Source organism: Asparagus officinalis, chromosome 7 (assembly GCF_001876935.1).
Source record: "Asparagus officinalis chromosome 7, Aspof.V1, whole genome shotgun sequence".
NCBI lineage: Eukaryota > Viridiplantae > Streptophyta > Magnoliopsida > Asparagales > Asparagaceae > Asparagus > Asparagus officinalis.
Window position 1 is genome coordinate 148866070 of NC_033800.1, and position 19014 is coordinate 148885083.

General features: G+C 34.5%; 2 protein-coding genes across 2 annotated transcripts; one reads left to right on the forward strand and one right to left on the reverse strand.

The window, feature by feature from the left end:
* On the forward strand, nucleotides 1484–3615 carry LOC109850221. Its single transcript, XM_020420182.1, has 5 exons — nucleotides 1484–2218; nucleotides 2313–2370; nucleotides 2511–2594; nucleotides 2724–2859; nucleotides 3248–3615. The coding sequence occupies exons 1-5, from the start codon at nucleotides 1627–1629 to the stop codon at nucleotides 3497–3499; spliced, it is 1122 nt and encodes a 373-aa protein (XP_020275771.1). The 5' UTR covers nucleotides 1484–1626; the 3' UTR covers nucleotides 3500–3615.
* On the reverse strand, nucleotides 4990–16615 carry LOC109850814 (metacaspase-4-like). The gene is given in 3 exon segments (XM_020420877.1): nucleotides 4990–6079; nucleotides 16201–16430; nucleotides 16432–16615. Coding segments are annotated over 3 exon segments (1224 nt in total). The 5' UTR covers nucleotides 16518–16615; the 3' UTR covers nucleotides 4990–5171.

Genomic DNA, 19014 nt, shown 5'->3' on the forward strand with positions numbered 1-19014 from the left:
TGTAATGGACCGGAGAGAGCGTAGGAGAAGATCTAGCTCAACCTGTACAGGTACTTAAGAAATTATGGAGTTAAAACACAAGAAAGAGCATATATAAGAATATAAAGTTAAAAGTGATTTGACATTAAGATTTGCGTTGACAGACGTAGGAGGAGAATCGAAGCTTCTCAAATCCATACCTACGAATACACTATTAACCCTCCTTAAGAAAAATGCAGAAGGATAGTCTCCCTTGTTTATATACCACAATGAGATTCCAGAATCTCCATGAAAAATATGATTGAATCTTTCTGTAAAGAAAATTTATAATAGATCCAATGCTTAAAAAGAAAAACTAAAACCAAATGTAGTAAAAAAATATAGAACATTAGGAGAAGCAAATAATAGGTTTAGAACATAGCTAGAAGCTAATGAAGAAAAGTTAGTTACCAAGAAGCACGTGACACTTCTCTACATAACCAGACAGGTTATTGCACTAATTGATATAATAACTGCAGTTGCAAATAATTTACGAAGACGATCAGAATCAATGATCTGTAACTAGCAATTTAATTTAAAATTAATTAAACACGCATGCGCCAAGTACCTTCGTATTGTACGTACTTGATTCGTGTATCAATTGCCCGTTGTGATTGATATAGGGGAATCCCAGCAGTACATAAATGCATGCCAGCTGATTTGTATCTCAGATTACCCTCCATTATTTTGCATTCTACTATTCATCTAACCTACCACAAATACAAAAGATCAAGCTAAAATAGATGAAGATAGCAGCATAGAACTGATTCCTGCCAGCTTGAAAAGAGAAGTGTGAGGTGATCGGGATGTTTTCGTATACTTAACCTTTACTTGTCGACCACTTCACAGCAATCCAAAAGCAGCTGGAAATCAGAGTATTTGGGTTAATTTATTTACAAAATGAACTTAGCTGAGATCTTATGTGAGGTTGTAGTTCAGTTATATCTAGAGAATTATTTTTCTGAATAATTAATACCATTCAATCTCACAATATATGGACCATAAAACCAAAAACTTGGAATATTCTCCTTCTTCCTCTACATGTAATTCTATGATGGGTAATGCTAATTCAATCATTTAGTCGCCTTTAATCTTCTACCAATCATAAGAAAAACATAGTAAGAAAAGTTTTCATCCATACAACGTTGCTTTATCTTTTGCTCAAAGTGGGTTACGCAATGATCCACCAACTATTGATCTGAATATCATTATTCTATTATGAATCACAACGCATTATGTCTTCCATGAATCACAATGCTTACCTCTTAATATTAATATTCTATTTCTTTTAGTTTAAGATTTTTTTAGGAATTTTACAGACCTTTCTGAGGAGAGAGATTGGGATTTGACAAAGTCATGCATGGCTATAAAATCCAACTTACCTAAACAATTTTGTAACCTTGTCCCTACCTTGCACTCTATTCCTTGTCCCTACCTTCCACCCTATTTCCCATCCCAAAACATCCACCCCCAACCCTCCTTCCCCCCACCACCAACCTCCTCCTCCTCATATAAGCACTCCAGCCCCTCTCCTCAGTTTCATCACAGCCTTGACATCATACAACTCATTTTTTCTCACTCCAAACCCTCATTAAAATTCGACACAACATGTGCAACTCCAAGATGAAATCAAGCCATGCCAATGCCTTGGCCGATGTTGCCAACATCAACGGCAGGCCGGTCCTTCAGCCCACCTCCAACCGGGTTGCAACCTTAGAGCCCAACAAACCCGTGAAGAAATCTCTCCAAAGATCCTTATCTTCTCCCATGTCCATCACTGTCACCAAGACCACTGCCAAAGTCACGACTCTGCCAATATCTCCCAAGCCTAAACCCATCAAGAGAGCCAAAGACACCTACAGTCCAAATTCTAGCACTGAGAAGCCCATTATCCCGAAACCAACTGTGAATCCAGTTCCAGTGATTAGAAAGAAATCGAAGACATTAGAAACATCATTGAGCTTCAAGAATGATTCCACTTCTTATGAATCTTTGTTGGTGGATAGAGCTCCTGGGAGCATTGCAGCTGCACAAAGAGAGCAGGCTTCAGTAATGCAAGCACGACGCAAGATGAAGATTGCTCACTATGGAAGGACGCCGGAAAAGCTCGAGAAGATTGCTCCGGTTATCGACATAACAGATTCTGAGGCTGCTGATAGCCAAGAAGAAAAGAGATGCAGCTTCATTACACCGAATTCAGGTAAAAAGTTTCCCCTATTGCATATAATTATGAGATAATTTTGTGTACCTTTGCCTGTGTTTGTTAATCCTATGTTTTTCTCTTATTATGATAGACCCTCTGTATGTTGCCTACCATGATGAGGAGTGGGGAGTGCCAGTTCATGATGACAAGTGAGTCTCTCTTTCTAGACTCTATCAATGCTCATGCTTATTAGATAGTTGTTAGATACGTGGTGTAGCAAGATGGGGCTATATAATCCCATCCCCCCACCCCCTCTTCTCTCTCTAACTAGTGAATCATAATACTGCAGGATGCTGTTTGAGTTATTAGTTTTATCAGGGGCTCAAGTTGGCTTAGATTGGACCACCATATTGAAGAAAAGGAATGATTTCAGGTACAGTAGTATAATTTTGATTCACTTTCAGATAGAATTTTGGTGATAAATTTTGTTTAAAATGGTAGTGATTTAGTTTGGGCAGGAAGAAGTTTAAACTGTTTGTTTCTGTGCTTTGTATGTTTTCAGGTCAGCTTTTGCTGGATTTGATGCAGATGTCGTTTGCAAATTCACAGAGAAGCAAATAGCATCAATCAGTTCAGATTATGGACTTGATTTGGGCAGGGTACGAGGAGTTGTAGACAACTCTAACAGAATCCTAGAGGTATATAACTAACTTGTCATTTTGGTTCCCCTTTTCTATGATCTGATAGTTTCTTGGCTTTTTTGTTCTTTTAGTTGTTTAAACAAAGGCATACCATTAATTATATCATAAAAATCACTTTCCAACAGGAAATCCTTGAATTAAGAAAGGAATCAAATCTATTTTGTAGTAGGATTAAGGAATAAGAATGTAGCTTTTACCGTATCAACTGTTTAACCAAGTTGTTATCTCAATCATTCATGCCCAGTTGGTAGAAGTCTTAATTTCCATCCGATTATTGTTGGCATGATCTCTTTTAACAACCTACTCACTGAGTCATTAATATCTAACTTTCTGCTAATAATAAAATGAACGTAGCTCTTTCTAACTTGATTAAATTTTGATGCAGGTTAGGAAGGAATTTGGGTCACTAGACAAATACCTATGGTGTTTTGTTAACCATAAGCCCATATCAACCAACTACAAGTCATGCAGAAAAATCCCAGTAAAGACCTCCAAGTCCGAGATGATAAGCAGGGACATGGTCCGCCGAGGCTTTCGCTTTGTGGGCCCGACTGTGATCCACTCCTTCATGCAGGCCGCCGGCCTCACCAACGACCACCTCATCTCCTGCCGCCGCCACCTCCATTGCTCATCCTAATACTAACCAAAAGACTTTATATGCTTAGCTACGTACTTACTAGTTGGTTTTACTCTTAATACTTTGGATTGGTTGTATAGTGTTTACTAATTTTTTTTCCAGTTTGGGCATTTTAATTGTGAGGCGTATGTGAGATTGATTGCTAATGGATAGAGATTGGCATCATGAAAAAGAGGGGACACAAAGAACATGGGCAAACAGGCAAACGCATCATCATGTGGCAGTGCTAGGATAGCTAAGACTGCTTTCCCCCCCGGCCGCCACGCCCCCCCCCTCTGCTCTTGGGCCATGGTGATGAGAGTTTGTTTCTTAATTTCCTGGACCTCAAGATGTCAATCTGATCACTTTAACAGCTATAGCCTTTAGTGGTGGGAGGAGAGAAGGAGAATATTATACCCTTGGGCTCCACCAGTTTGCAAAATTCTCTTAACTAGGTTTTGTACATCGTCACATGGTGTTTGCAGTTTGCTTAACATGTATTTGTATTATATGTACCACTTTATTTTTCTGCTCTTTTGGAGTTTGATGATGGTGATGATGTATCTGTGAAAGAATGCAACACTCCATGTGCTTCCTCTTCTTCTACTTTCCTTTCAGTTTAATCCAACTTTCTTTCCACCTACCATGGATTTATTCTTGACCTGCTTTTTTTTTGTGTCAGTGATATGGTAGCTAATATTTAATCTGTTAGGCTTGATAGGCCAATGATTTGTTGGTGTAACTAGCTATACTCCTCGAGTGAGGTATGTCACATGGAGAATGATTTGGCAATAGCATATTTATATCAGATAATTGTATATGTTGGAAAGATTAGTTTTAACCTATCAAACTGAAAAGTGCTTGATATATGCATGGGTTTGAGGGGAAAACTGACCTCTCTTGTCTACCTGCTTTGTAAACTCTTCTTCTTACTTGTAGAAGGAACCCAAACAGTCGGTAGATACCAAAAACCTGGAGGAAAAACAAAAAAGATATACTACTGTTAGCATCAGGAATCTACAATTAATGGCATAATTGCAGAATCTGTCAATTGAAATTCCTCTCTGCAATGGAAATGCCGGAACTGTCAGGCGATAATAGAGTCCTAGTATGAAATAATACAGAAAGGTACTAAGATTACTTGGAAATTATGCAAGGATACAAGCGTGCGCACGTAAAATCTGAAGCACAAGCATCGTGGGAGAATTTAAGGATGCAAATTGCAGCAAATAACATTGAGAGAGAAGCGTATGAACACTTCTATCTGTAACAAACAAAATTGACATTTCTGTTGAGAAGTACTATCTTCTCCTTACAAAATATAACCAAACCTTGACAGCTCGAAAACAAGGCAGACTTCACAATCCATTAGTCATGAAGATCTCTGATACACAAATAATTTGAACAAGGCAACCTGTCCATCAACTTCATATATAAAAATTTGTATTTATCACTATAGCTTAAAATTTTAAACCAGGTGAAATCAACATGACGGTTATAGTATCCAACAATTTGTTCCCCAAACAGGCTACTTCATTGAATTTTAATATAAATAATAGTTTACACAGATAACTCAAGCAGGCTACTTAAGTGCCAAAACTCGATAGAATCCTGAGAACATTTTCTATAAATTTTATTTGCAAGCAAACCATGTGAAGATAGAAGCATGCCAAAACTTCATGATACGTAATATTCAGCAGATGAAGGGGGCATCAACATAGCTGTCACTGCAGTAAAGACCCGGACGCTGTGAGAATCGTTGTCTAGCCAACATCTTCCGAGCTTTCTGCACTAGCTCCTCATTACTAATTTCACGATGAGTCTCTTCAAGGATAGTCTGGATTGCATTGCTGAGAGCCCCATAGGCTCTACCATTTGGAGGGTTTGCATCAGCAGATGTCTGATCAGTTTGGCAACCACTAATCAGTATTCCACTATCAGGAAGAGATCTCTTATTTGCTCCTGCATAAACTTCTCGTTTGTTATGGACCTCGGTTTCTAATGCTGGTTTAACATAATCTTCATTATTTGCCTCTAGCTTTTGTTTGAGAAATTCCTGTGCCAAACCCCCAACCATACTCATGAATCCACCACCTCCACCTTCACTGTTGCCACCATTTTGGAGCTTGCTCAAGATAACATTCATAAACTTCTTAATCTTAGGACTTGCATCATCACCAAACATGTCAAACAAAGTAGGCCTTATTTTTCCCACATCAATATCTTCTTTACCAGTCTTCTGCTTCAGAAGTTCTATTAGTGTGGGCAGAGGGAGAGTGCGGTTCTTAATATGGTCATTTTCAGCATTATCACCATAGCTTTCATCCTCATTTTCAGAGCGATTGTGACGGTTATGGTGTCCCTCAAGGGGGATATGGATACCTCGTGACTCGAATGCATCCTCTACTTGCTGTTTCAAGAAGGATTTGAAGCCAAACTTGGAGCCGGAGGGTTCTTCATCATCGTTATCCTCCTTTTTGGTGCTTTCTCCGATCTGTTCCTTGGCTTCATCGATCAGGCCACCACTATGGCATGAATCTGAGACAATTGTAATTCGACATCCTCTTGGGATTTCATCGATAAAGTCTCTGAAGTCATCATCTGCATTCACAAAAACACTATCAAACGGACATGAAAAGGAAGACAGCATGTGTATAAGATGAGAATGAACCATGGAAGAGTATAATAATAGAACTCATGCTTTCAGCGTTTTCTGAGTTTCTAGGATCTGATTGAGTTGCCAAAGGAACAACTGTTCATCATTGAGTTCTCTTTTGGCACTGCTACGTCAGATGGACAATGAGAGAGAAGACAGGAAAATAGTTTAAAAAAGAAAGGAAAATTCAGAATGCTATATTTTTTGTTTTTGAATTTCTAAGAGCTTCAGGCTGTTAACTAGAGCATTTCTTCATGAAATTGTCTGTATTAGACACAACTAAGGACTAGGTAGCATGCAGGATGCAGCCTCATATCATGAAGTTTCATGAAAAGTTTTGTTATCACTTGATCTCGGATTCATAAATTATCTACAATTTGTAGATCAATGTGAACAAAATGAATCATCCGCAAGATCCATGACAAAGTTCTCATGAACCTTAATTTGAGGACCTGCGTCAAACAATCATTTCCTCATATACAAATATAAGGCAAAAAAATTAGAATCCTGCAATTACAATACAATAAAACCCTACGATGCCACTGATATGGTGCTTCACGGTTCACCCAAATAATTAATTCAAGATTGTATCAACACAATGATTTAATTAATATGAAATGTTGAGGCTAGACAGGGAATTGTTTAATATTCAACATGCACTTTGCAATTTTTGCAATTCTTACAATTCTATCTATTTATGTTATCATTCTTTTTGTTTGTAGAGCCTGATATTCATGAACTACTCACCCCAGAAGGGCGAAAAACTGTTAGTGTTAGCTATAGTCAACAATAAATCACAAATTTGGGAGCTCGTGCAAATTCCAAAGTTGATAGGGCCAAAAATGACCAAAGTTGTGGGTTATAGTCAACAATAAATTGCGAATTCCAAAGCTCGCAAAATATTTCCATGCAGGAAAGCAAGAAGTGATTTAGAAAAAAATGACCAAAATTGTGGGTTATAATCCATGAGATATCGTGAATTTTAGGAACTCGCATAAATATTTCTAGGTGGGAAAGTAAGAAGTAATTTTACCAAAAGAGACCAAAATAGTGAGATTTGGTCCATGAGAAATCGTGAATTTGGGAATTCGCATAAATATTTCTACTCAAGAAAGTAAGAAGTGGTTTGGAAAAAAAAAAGACAATTTGTGGGTCAATTTGTGGGTTATAGTCCACAAGATATAGTGAAGTTGGGAGCTTGCAAAAAATCTTTCCTTGCTGAAAAGCAAGAAGTGATTTAGCCAAAAACAACCAAATTGTAGGTTATACTCCACGAAAAGTCATGAATTTAAGAGCTCGCATAAGTATTTTAAAGCGTGAAAGCAAGAAGTCATTTAGCTAAAAACATGCAAATTTGTGGGTTATAGTCCATGAGTAATCGTGTTTTTTACGGAAAATGACCAAAATTATGGGTTTATTATCCATGAGAAAATGTGAATCTAGGAGCTTACATAAATATTTCCATGCAGGAAAACAAGAAGTGATTTAGTCAAAATCGGTCCAAAATTGTAAATCATTGTCCACGAAAAATCATGATTTGGAAAAAATGACCAAAAATGGGGGTCCACAAAAAATTGTAAATTTAGGATCACACAAAATATTTCTGTGGAAAAGCAAGAATCCATTAAACACCACCATGATTGTGGGTTACAGTCCATGAGAAATCGTGAATTTGGAAGCTTGCATAAGTATTTTTATGCGTGAAAGCGAGAAGTGATTTGATAAAAAAACTACAATTGTGGGTTATAGGTCCACAAGAAATTGTGAATTTAGGTGCTCACAAAAATATTTCTAAAGCAAGACATGATTTGGCCAAAAAAAACAAAAATCTTAATTACAACCCTTGAGAAATTGTAAATTTGGAAGCTCTCATACATATTTTTGTGTAGAAAAACAAGAAGTGATTTAGCCAAAAACGATCAAAATTGTGGGTTATAGTCCACGAGAAATCATGAATTTAGGAGCTCGAAAATATTTTTATGCAGGAAAGCAAGAAGTGATTTGATCCAAAACGACTAAAGTTGTAAGTTGTGGGTTAGTCAACAAGAAATCATGAATAGGGAGTTTGTATAAATATTTCTATGCATGAAATCTAGAAGTGATTTAACCAAAAATGACCAAAAATGTGGTTATAGTCAATGAGAAATTGTGATTTTGCCGTCCATGAGAATCATGCATTTGGAAGCTCAACATAAATGTTTCTATGCGGAAGGCAAGAAGTGATTTCGCCATCAGAACCAAAATTGTAAGTGATAGTCTACGAGAAATCGTGATTTGGCAAAATATGACCAAAATTGTGGGTAATAGTCCACTTGAAAATTTGAATTTAGAAGCTCGCATAAAAGACTTTATGCAGGAAAACGAAAAGTGATTTGGTCCAAAAATGATCAAATTTGTGGGTTATAGTCCATGAGAAATCGTGAATTTGGTAGTGATTTGGCCAAACACAATAAAAATTTATTAGTTATAGCCCATGAGAAATCAAGATTTGGCCAAAAACGATCAAAATTGTGGGTTATAGTCCACAAGATCGTGAATTTGGGAGCTTGCACTTTCTACACATGAAAACATGAAATGATTTGGCCATAACAACAAAAATTGTGGGCTATAGTTCATGAGAACTCATGACTTGGCCTAATGACCAATATTGTGGCTTATACTCCACGAGGAATCAGGAATTTGGGAGCTAAGTATATTTCTATACTTGAAAATAAGAAGCGATTTGGCCCAAAAATGACCAAATTTGTGGGCTATAGTCCAAGAGAAATCATGAATTGGGAAAACAAAATTGCAGGTTATAGTCGATGAGATATCATGAATTTTGAATCTTACATAATATTTCTATGTGGGAAATCAAGAAAAGATTTGGCCTAAAACAATCATAATTGTGGATTATAGTCAATGAAAAATTATGATTTGGTATAACACGATAAAATTGCGGGTTATAATCCACGAGAAATTATAAATTTGGGAATTCACATAAATATTTTATGTGGGTAAGTAAGAAGTGATTACGGTAAAAATGACCAAAATTGTAGGGTGTCAACAAGATGTCATGAATTTTGGACCTCTTTTCAATTTTTTATGTGGGAAACAAGAAGTGAGTTGGTAAAAAAAAGACCAAAATTGTAGGGTGTCAACAAGAGTGAGTTGGTAAAAAAAAGACCAAAATTGTAGGGTGTCAACAAGATGTCATGAATTTTGGACCTCTTTTCAATTTTTTATGTGGGAAACAAGAAGTGACTTGGTAAAAAAAAGACCAAAATTGTGGGTAGTAATCCATGAGAAATCGTGAATTTGGTAGCTCACATAAATATTTCTATGCATGAAAGCAAGTTATTTGGCCAGATACAACAAAAGTTTATTAGTTATGGCCCATGAGAAATCAAGATTTGGTCAAAAACGATCAAAATTGTGGGTTATAGTCCACGCAATCGTGAATTTGGGAGCTTGCATAATATTTCTACACATGAAAACATGAAATGATTTGGTCATAAAAACAAAAATTATGGGCTATAGTCCATGAGAACTCATGACTTGGCCAAATGACCAATATTGTGGCTTACAATCCACGAGAAATCATGAATTTGGGAGCTAAGTATATTTCTATACTGGAAAATATGAAGCGATTTGGCCTAAAAACGACCAAATTTGTGGGCTATAGTCCACGAGAAATCATGATTTGGGCAAAACAAAATTGTAGGTTATAGTCGACGAGATATCATGAATTTTGAATCTTACATAGTATTTCTATGTGGGAAATCAAGAAAAAATTTGGCCTAAAATGACCAAAATTGTGGATTATAGTCAACGAAAAATTATGATTTGGTATAACACAATAAAATTGTGGGTTATAAACCACGAGAAATTATAAATTTGGGAGCTCACATAAATATTTTTATGTGGGTAAGCAAGAAGTGATTACGCTAAAAATGACCAAAATTATAGGGTGTCAACAAGATGTCATGAATTTTGGACCTCTTTTCAAATTTTTATGTGGGAAACAAGAAGTGACTTGGTAAAAAAAAGACCAAAATTGTGGGTAGTAATCCATGAGAAATCATAAATTTGGTAGCTCACATAAATATTTCTATGCATGAAAGCAAGTGATTTGGCCAAACACAACAAAAAATTATTAGTTATAGCCCATGAGAAATCAAGATTTGGCAAAAAATGATCAAAATTGTGGGTTATAGTCCACGAGATCGTGAATTTGGGAGCTTGCACAATATTTCTACACATGAAAACATGAAATGATTTGGCCATAAAAATAAAAATTATGGGCTATAGTCCATGAGAACTCATGACTTGGCTTTATGACCAATATTGTAGCTTATAGTCCACGAGAAATCATGAATTTGGGAGCTAAAGTATATTTCTATACTGGAAAAAAGAATCGATTTGGCCCAAAAATGACTAAATTAGTGGGTTATAGTCCACGAGAAATTATGATTTGGGCAAAACAAAATTGCAGGTTATAGTCGACGAGATATCATGAATTTTGAATCTTGCATAATATTTCTCTGTGGAAAAATCAAGAAAAATTTTGACCTAAAACAACCAAAATTGTGGATTATAGTCAACGAAAAAATATGATTTGTTATAACAAGAAAAAATTGTGGGTTATAATCCATGAGAAATTATAAATTTGGGAGCTCACATAAATATTTTTATGTGGGTAAGCAAGAAGTGATTACGCTAAAAATGACCAAAATTATAGGGTGCCAACAAGATGTCATGAATTGTAGACCTCTTTTCAATTTTTTTATGTGGGAAACAAGAAGTGACTTGGTAAAAAAAAGACCAAAATTGTGGGTAGTAATTCATGAGAAATCGTGAAATTGGTAGCTCACATAAATATTTCTATGCATGAACGCAAGTGATTTGGCCAAACACAAAAGTTTATTAGTTATAGCCCATGAGAAATCAAGATTTGGCCAAAAACAATCAAAATTGTGGGTTATAGTCCATGAGATCGTGAATTTGGGAGCTTGCACAATATTTCTACACATGAAAGCATGAAATGATGTGGCCATAAAAATAAAAATTGTGGGCTATAGTCCATGAGAACTCATGACTTGGCCAAATGACCAATATTGTGGCTTATAAGCCACGAGAAATCATGAATTTGGGAGCTAAGTGTATTTCTATACTGGAGAATAAGAAGCGATTTGGCCCAAAAATGACCAAATTTGTGGGTTTATAGTCCACGATAAATCATAATTTGGGTAAAACAAAATTGCGGGTTATAGTCGACGAGATATCATGAATTTTGAATCTTACATAATATTTCTATGTGGGAAATCAAGGAAAGATTTGGCCTAAAATGACCAGAATTGTGGATTATAGTCAACGAAAAATTATGATTTGGTATAACACGATAAAATTAAGGGTTATAATCCATCAGAAATTATAAATTTGGGAGCTCACATAAATATTTTTATGTGGGTAAGCAAGAAGTGATTACGCTAAAAATGACCACAATTGTAGGGTGTCAACAAGATGTCATGAATTTTAGACCTCTTTTCAATTTTTTTATGTGGGAAATAAAAAGTGACTTGGTAAAAAAAAAGACCAAAATTGTGGGTAGTAGTCCATGAGAAATCGTGATTTGGGAGCTCAATAAATATTTCTACACAAGAAAATAAGAAGTAATTTGGCTAAGATTGTGGGTTATAGTCAATCAGATATCGTGAATTTCGAAGCTGGCATAATATTTCTACGCGGGATATCAAGAAAAGATTTGGACTAAAACGACTAAAATTGTGGATCATAGTCCACAAAAAACTGTGATATGGTAGAAAATGATGAAAAATTGTGGGTTATAAGCCACGAGAAAAACCACGTATTTGGAAGATCGTATAAATATGTCTATTCGGGAAATCAAGATTTGATTTGGCCATAAATGACCAAATTGTGGGTTATAGTCCATAAAAAATTATAAATTTGGGAGCTTAGTAAATTTTTCTATGCGAGAAGATAAGTGACTTGGCTAAAAAATGACCAAAATTGTGAGTTATAGTCGACAAGATATCGTGAATTTGGAAGCTTGCATAACATTTCTATGTGGGAAATCAAGAAAAGATTTGCCATAAAATGACCCAAATTGTGGATTATAGTCCATGAAAAATCGTGATTTTGCAAAGTACGATCAAAACTGTGGATTATAGTACATAAGAAATCATGAATTTTAGAACTCACAGAAATACTTTTATGCGGGAAAACAACCAATGGTTTGGCAAAAAAGGAACAAAATTGCGAGTTATAGTCTATGAAAATATGTGACTTTTGGAGCTCGCATAAATATTTCTACTTGAGAAACAAGAAGTGCTTTGGCTAAAAACCACCAAAATTGTGAGTTATAGTCCACGAAAAATCATGAATTTGGGAACTCGCATAAATATGTCATTGCATGAAAGAAAGAAATTATTTGGTCAAAATGTACAAAACTATGGTTTATAGTCCACAAAAAATTGTGAGTTGGCCAAAAACAACAAAACTTGTGGGTGTCCATGAGAAACGGTGAATTCTGGAGCTCGTGAAAATATTATACAGTGGAAAGCAAGAAGTGATTTGGCTAAAAATTGAACCAAAATTGTAAGTTACAGTTCATGAGAAATCATGATTTGCTCGAAAATGACAAACTGTGGATATTTCATGAAAAATTATGAATTTGAAAGCTTACAAAAATAGTTATATGCGGGAAAGCAAGAAGTGATTTAGCCAAAAACAATCAAAATTGTGGGATTGTCCATGAGAAATTGAGAATTTAATAGCTCGCATAAATATTTTGGGCGCGAAAGTAAGAAGTGTTTCGGTAAAAAATGGTCGAAATTATAGGTTAAGCTTATGAGAAAACATGATTTTGCTAAAAACGACCAAAATTGTGAATTGTAGTCCACTAAGAAATCGTGAACTTGGGAGCTCAGAACAAATTTCTGTGCAGGAAAGCAAGAAATGTTTTGGTGAAAAAATATTATTGTGGACTATAGTATTCAAGAAGTCATGATTTGGTCGTAAGAATGAAAAATGTAGGTTAGTTTCAACGAAACAATTATGAATAAGGAAGCTCGTAAAAATATTTCTATGCGGGAAAGCAAGAAGTGATTTAGAAAGAAAAAAGACAAAAATCGTGAGTTCTAATCCACGAGAAATCATGAATTTGGGAGGTCACATAATTATTTTTAGGCGGGTAAGCAAGAAGTAATTTGGCTAAAAACAACAAAAATTTGAGTCCACAAGAAGTCATGAATTTTGGACCTCTCTTAAATTTTTTTATGAGCGAAGCAAGAAGTGATTTTGTCAAAAATGACCAAAAATATGGGTAACAGCTCATGAAAATTTGTGATTTGGTCAAAAATGTCCACATTGTGGGTTATGGTCTACGAAATCTTGAACTATGAAACTCACACATATTTTTATACGGGAAAACAAGAAGTGGTATGGCCAAAAATGACCAAATTTGTGCGTTATGGACTATCAAAAATCGTAACTTGGCCAAAATGACCAATATTGTAGGTTATAGAGAACGAGAAATCATGAATTTGTAAACTCAGTAAGTATTTCTATGCAAGAAAACAAGAAGTGATTTGGCCAAAAAATAACTAAAATTATAGGTTATACTCCACAAGAAATCGATTTGGCCGAAAATAACAAAAAGTATGGGTTATAGTCGACGGGATATCGTGAATTTGGAATACGACAGAATATTTCTATGTGGGAAATCAAGAAAAGATTTGGCCTAAAACAACCAAAATTTTAGACTATAGTCCACAAAAAAATTGAGATTTGGCAGAACACGATCAAAACTGTGGATTATAGTATACAAGAAATTGTGAATTTTGGAAATCGCAGGAATATGTTAATGCGGGAAAACAAGAATGGTTTGGCCAAAAACAAGCAAAATTGTGCGTTATAGTCCATGAAAAATTGTGACTTTTAGAGCTCACATAAATATTTCTACGCGAGAAGCAAGAAGTGCTTTGGCCAAAAACTAATCAAATTGTGAGTTATAGTCCACAAAATATCATGAATTTGGGAGCTCGCATAAATATATTTATGTGGCAAAACAAGAAATGATTTGGCAAAAAACAACCAAAATTGCAAGAAATCGTAATTTGGCCAAAAACAATCATATTTGTGGATTATAGTCCACAAGATAACTGATAACGTGAATTTGGGAGTTCAGATAAATATTTTCGTGTAGAAAAGTGTGATTTGGCCAAAAATAATTAAAATTCCGTAAGAAATCATGAATTTGGGAGCTCGCATCCATAATTCTATGAGGAGAATAAGTTGTAAGTTGGCAAAAATGGACCAAATTTATAGGTTATAGTGTACAAGAGATCGTGATTTGGTCGAAAATGACCAAAATTGTTGGTTCTAGTCCAATATAAATTGTGATTTGGCTGAAAACAATAAAAATTATGGATTATAGTCTACAAGAAATTGTGAATTTGAGTACTCACATAAATATTTCTATGAGGGAAAGCAAGAAGTGATTTTGCCCAAAATGATTAAAATTGTGGATAATAGTCTATGAGAAATTGTGAATTTGGAAACTTGCATCAACCATCTATTTTTAAAAATGGTGATATGAAGAAACATTTTTTGAATTATTTGAATCAGAAAGAAATTTCTATGCGTTAAAACAAAAGTGATTTGGCAAAAAATGAACCATAATTGTGGGTTACTATCCGCAAAAAATATTTCAATGCAGGAAAGCGAAAAGTGATTTGGCTCAAAACAACTAAAACTATTAGTTATAGTCAATGAGAAATTTTGATTTGGCTGGAAACAACCAAAATTGTTGGTTATAGTTCACGAGAAATTATGAATTTGGGAGCTTACATAAATATTTTTATGCGATAAATAAGAATTGATTGGGCCAAAAATGGACACAAAATTGTAGGTTGTAGTCCACAAGAAATCGTAAATTTGGGAGCCCACATAAATATTCCTACGTGGGAAAGCAAGATGTGATTTAATCAAAAACACCTAAAGTTATGGGTCACGGTCCACTAGAAATCGTGACTTGATCGACAAGAAGCAAATTGTGGGTTATAATCCAGGAGAAATCGTGAATTTTGAACCCGTATAAATACTTTTATGAGGGAAAAGAAGAAGTAAATTGGTACTAAAGGACCAAAATTGTGCGTTACAGTCCACAAGAAATCGTGAATTTCGGAGCTCGGATAAATATTTCAATATGAGAAAACAAACAGTGGTTTGGCCAAAAAAAGACCAAAATTATAAGTTATACTCCCGGAGAAATCATGAACTTGTGAGCTCACATAAATATTTATGTGCCAGAAAGCAAGAAGTGATTTGGCCAAAAATGGATCAAAATGTAGACTATAGTCCACGAAAATTTGTGATTTAGCAAAAAAACAACCAAAAATTGTTGGTTACGGTCAAAGAGAAATCGTGAATTAGGAACCTAGCATAAATATTCCTATATAGGAAATCAAGAAGTGATTTTGTCGAAAATGACCAAAATTAGGGGTTATAAGCAATGAGAAATCATGATCTGGCCGATCAAATTGTGGATTATAGTTGATGAGAAATCATGAATTTTAAAACTCGCTCAAGTACATTTATGCGAAAAAACAAGAAGCGCTTTGGCCTAAAACGACCAAACTTGTGGTTATAGTCCACAAGAAATCGTGATTTGGCCGAAAACAACTAGAAGGGTGGGTTGTACCACATGAGAAATCGGGAATTTAGGAGCTCGCATGAATATTAGTATAGCCGAAAATGACAAAATTTGTGGGTTATAGTCCACAATATATTATGAATTTGGGAGCTCGGACAAATATTTCTATGTGAAAACGGAATAGCGTTAAGTCCCTGTGTTTCTGCGGTTGTTTGTCTCTCAATTTTTCATTCTTTCTTTGGTGGATCTGTACTTTAAATAATTAAATTCTACTGTCCCAAATACAATGTAGCATCCGGTGGTGGCAATTATCCTAAATTCTTTTCATTTAGCGATCTGTTAATTCAAAGATATTGTAATTGAATTCCACTCTGGACCCAATTCCTTACAAAATCAAAACCAAACCCTTACCGGTGATGAGATTCATATCGCAGGGCACGATGCACTCGTCGAACCCAGTATCATCATCATCCCCAGTCTCCGCCGGGATCCTCGTCCCATGGCCGCTGTAATGAATGAAGAGGCAGTCCCCGGGTTCAGCGGATCCGATCAACTTCCTGATCGCCCGGCGCACGTTAGCCCCCGTCGGCTGGGCGAAGGAGTCGTCGGTGTCGATGAGGACGGAGACGTCGGCAGCGGTGCATGCGGTGGACGTCGTTGACGCAGCCCCTGAGCTCGGCCTCCGTGTTCGGGTAGTTGCAGCCTATCAGCAGAGCTTTTTTCGCCATTTTCGAGACGTTTTCTTTGAATGAAAGTGATTTGTCCTCCCTTTGGAGTTCAAAGATCTCAGCTTTATTTTTAATTTTGGATTTCAGGATCGTCACGATCTTACTCCGTCGAGTTGGATTTTCGAAGAATGTCAGCGGAACCTTTTATAATGCACAGGAAATAGAGTTTTTACACATCAGTCCCTAGCATTTTACACGCTTGACAAAAAACAAATATAATTTGAACCTAATTTGAATTTTCATATTATTTTGTTTGTGTGATTTTCTTTAATATTTGAAGAAGAAAGTATGAAATTTATGAATACTTACTAATTTCTTTATATCTTCCATGGAGAATTATTCTTTGATTGAGATAAAGTTGTTAAATTCAACTTAGTCGGTGCTTCTTTAATAGATATGATTTATGTTAATGCTAATTCAAGTGATTTATGGATATCTTTTGAATATTAAATTTATTTCCATTACTTTCTCATTTGCAATGAAAATAACTTAATTCTTTTGAATTATATCTCTGAACATTCTGATAGTTTTTCTATATGTAATTCCTTGTATTCTTTTACCCTATAAATATTATTAATATCAGAAATTAATGTTTCGAAATTATAATTAATTAATGTTAAGCTATTATATTATAGTATTTTATTATTTTTATGGATTTAAACATTTATCAATTAATATTACTAATGTATTTTTGCTGCTCCAACCTATTAGTAAAATTATATGCAGTTACTTTAATTTATATAGTAGCGATAATTTTAAGCTATAATATTTTTTAAATTTTTATTCCTTAGTTGGATGTTTTTAATCAATTCTTATTGCTTTTGTTTACCAATCAACTTATACTATTTTTAGATGCTGAAAAGGGATAGTAAACCCTAAATTGGAAATTACACACACACACACACACATCTTAATGAAAAAATACTAAACAATTATACTTTTCTTTGCCAAGTTTTAAAATTTTAGCCTTTTTTATAGTTTTGAACTTTGAGGGTGTGATTTGTAGTTTTTAAAACTTTGGGAGAGTTTTAAAAAAAAAATTCTTTTAAGTTTGGTAGTTGTAACTTCTATGTTTCATATGTTGGTGGTAATTTTTATAATGTCAGAATATTTCATATAACTCTTAAAATTTGTGGGTGCTTTTTGCAATTATAAAACTATAGATTAATTTTGGAAAATTTTAAATTTCAGCGGTTTCCCAATAGTTTTCAGATTTGATGTGTAATTGTTATAATTTTTGAAAATTTAGAGTGTTTTTTACAATTTCTAAATTTTGAAGGAGTTTTTTTACAAATTTTGTAACTTTGAGGTTAATTTAGGTAAATTTTAAATTTTTAGGTGTCTAAGGGTAATATCTTGAATTCATCTTTTGTTGTCTGCAAATTTTGAAATTTTAGAATTTTAGGGTGATTTTTTTTATAATTTAAGCTTTTGTTGGTGTTTCTATAAATTTTGAGATATTGAGATGTTAATTAAAAATGTTAATTTCTTAATTTCACATTTGTTGTTTTAAATTTTAAAATGTCAGAATTTTTTGGGTGCATCATGGTAATCCCTTAAATTCATCTATATTGTTTATACGTTTTGAAATTTTAGAATTTTAGGGTGCTTGTTTGTGAACTTTTGAGGGTGTTTCTATAATTTTTGAGACATTGAGGTGCTAAGTGTAAATTTTAAATTCTTCACAAACTGTTGTTAATTTCTTGATTTCATGTTTGTTATTTTAAGTTTTGAGACATCACGATGGTTTTTATAATTTTAAACTTTTCAGGGTATTTTATGCAATTTTAAAACTTTTTAGGATTTTTTTACAATACTTCATGTATTATAGTATGTTAGTTACGTATAATTTCTTTATCTTAACAAACTAATACCATAAAGATGTTTTATATATTTTATTAATATTATGTTTTAAATTGTTAAGCGATAGATAGTTCACGTAAGATTAGGATATGATGTAATTATGATTAGGATATATTAAGATATAAATAAAATATTCAAAATAATAAAGGATAATATTGGCCATTGAAAAATTTCTCATTCGTGTTTTTAAAGAAAGTATGATATGATTGAAGTAGAAATCATATATGGAATGTAAGAAAAGGGATGCGATTCATGTATGGAAAAAAAATTAGATACGACACAGTCTCGAAAAATGAATTGGATATTTCGCTGAATGAGCATGATGAATAGAATATGAGAGAACTACTTGTATTAACTGCCCTATTTTTTGCCTCAGAGAAGTATAACATATTTTTTATGAAAAAAAATAGGGGAAAATGTTTCAAGGCCCCAAAACAAAAAAGCGGATGTGGCCCAGCCCCCCCAATTAACTGCCTTAGCCTTCAGCCCCAAAAAATTGTGAAAATTGTGGCCCAGACCCAAAAGCCCATACGTATACATCAAGTGGGTGTATTTTGTTGCTTCCTCCCGAAAATGCCCTCATCTCTCTCAAAGAAAACCGGCTGAATGGGTTCTCTTGTTCGGTGATCTCTCC

Bases quoted from the DNA above. Each gene is read 5' to 3' on its own strand.
- LOC109850221 (XM_020420182.1), top strand. From the start codon at position 1,627: ATGTGCAACTCCAAGATGAAATCAAGCCATGCCAATGCCTTGGCCGAT. The intron at 2,219-2,312 runs GTAAAAAGTTTC...TTATTATGATAG, and splicing joins CTTCATTACACCGAATTCAG to ACCCTCTGTATGTTGCCTAC. The intron at 2,860-3,247 runs GTATATAACTAA...ATTTTGATGCAG, and splicing joins ACTCTAACAGAATCCTAGAG to GTTAGGAAGGAATTTGGGTC.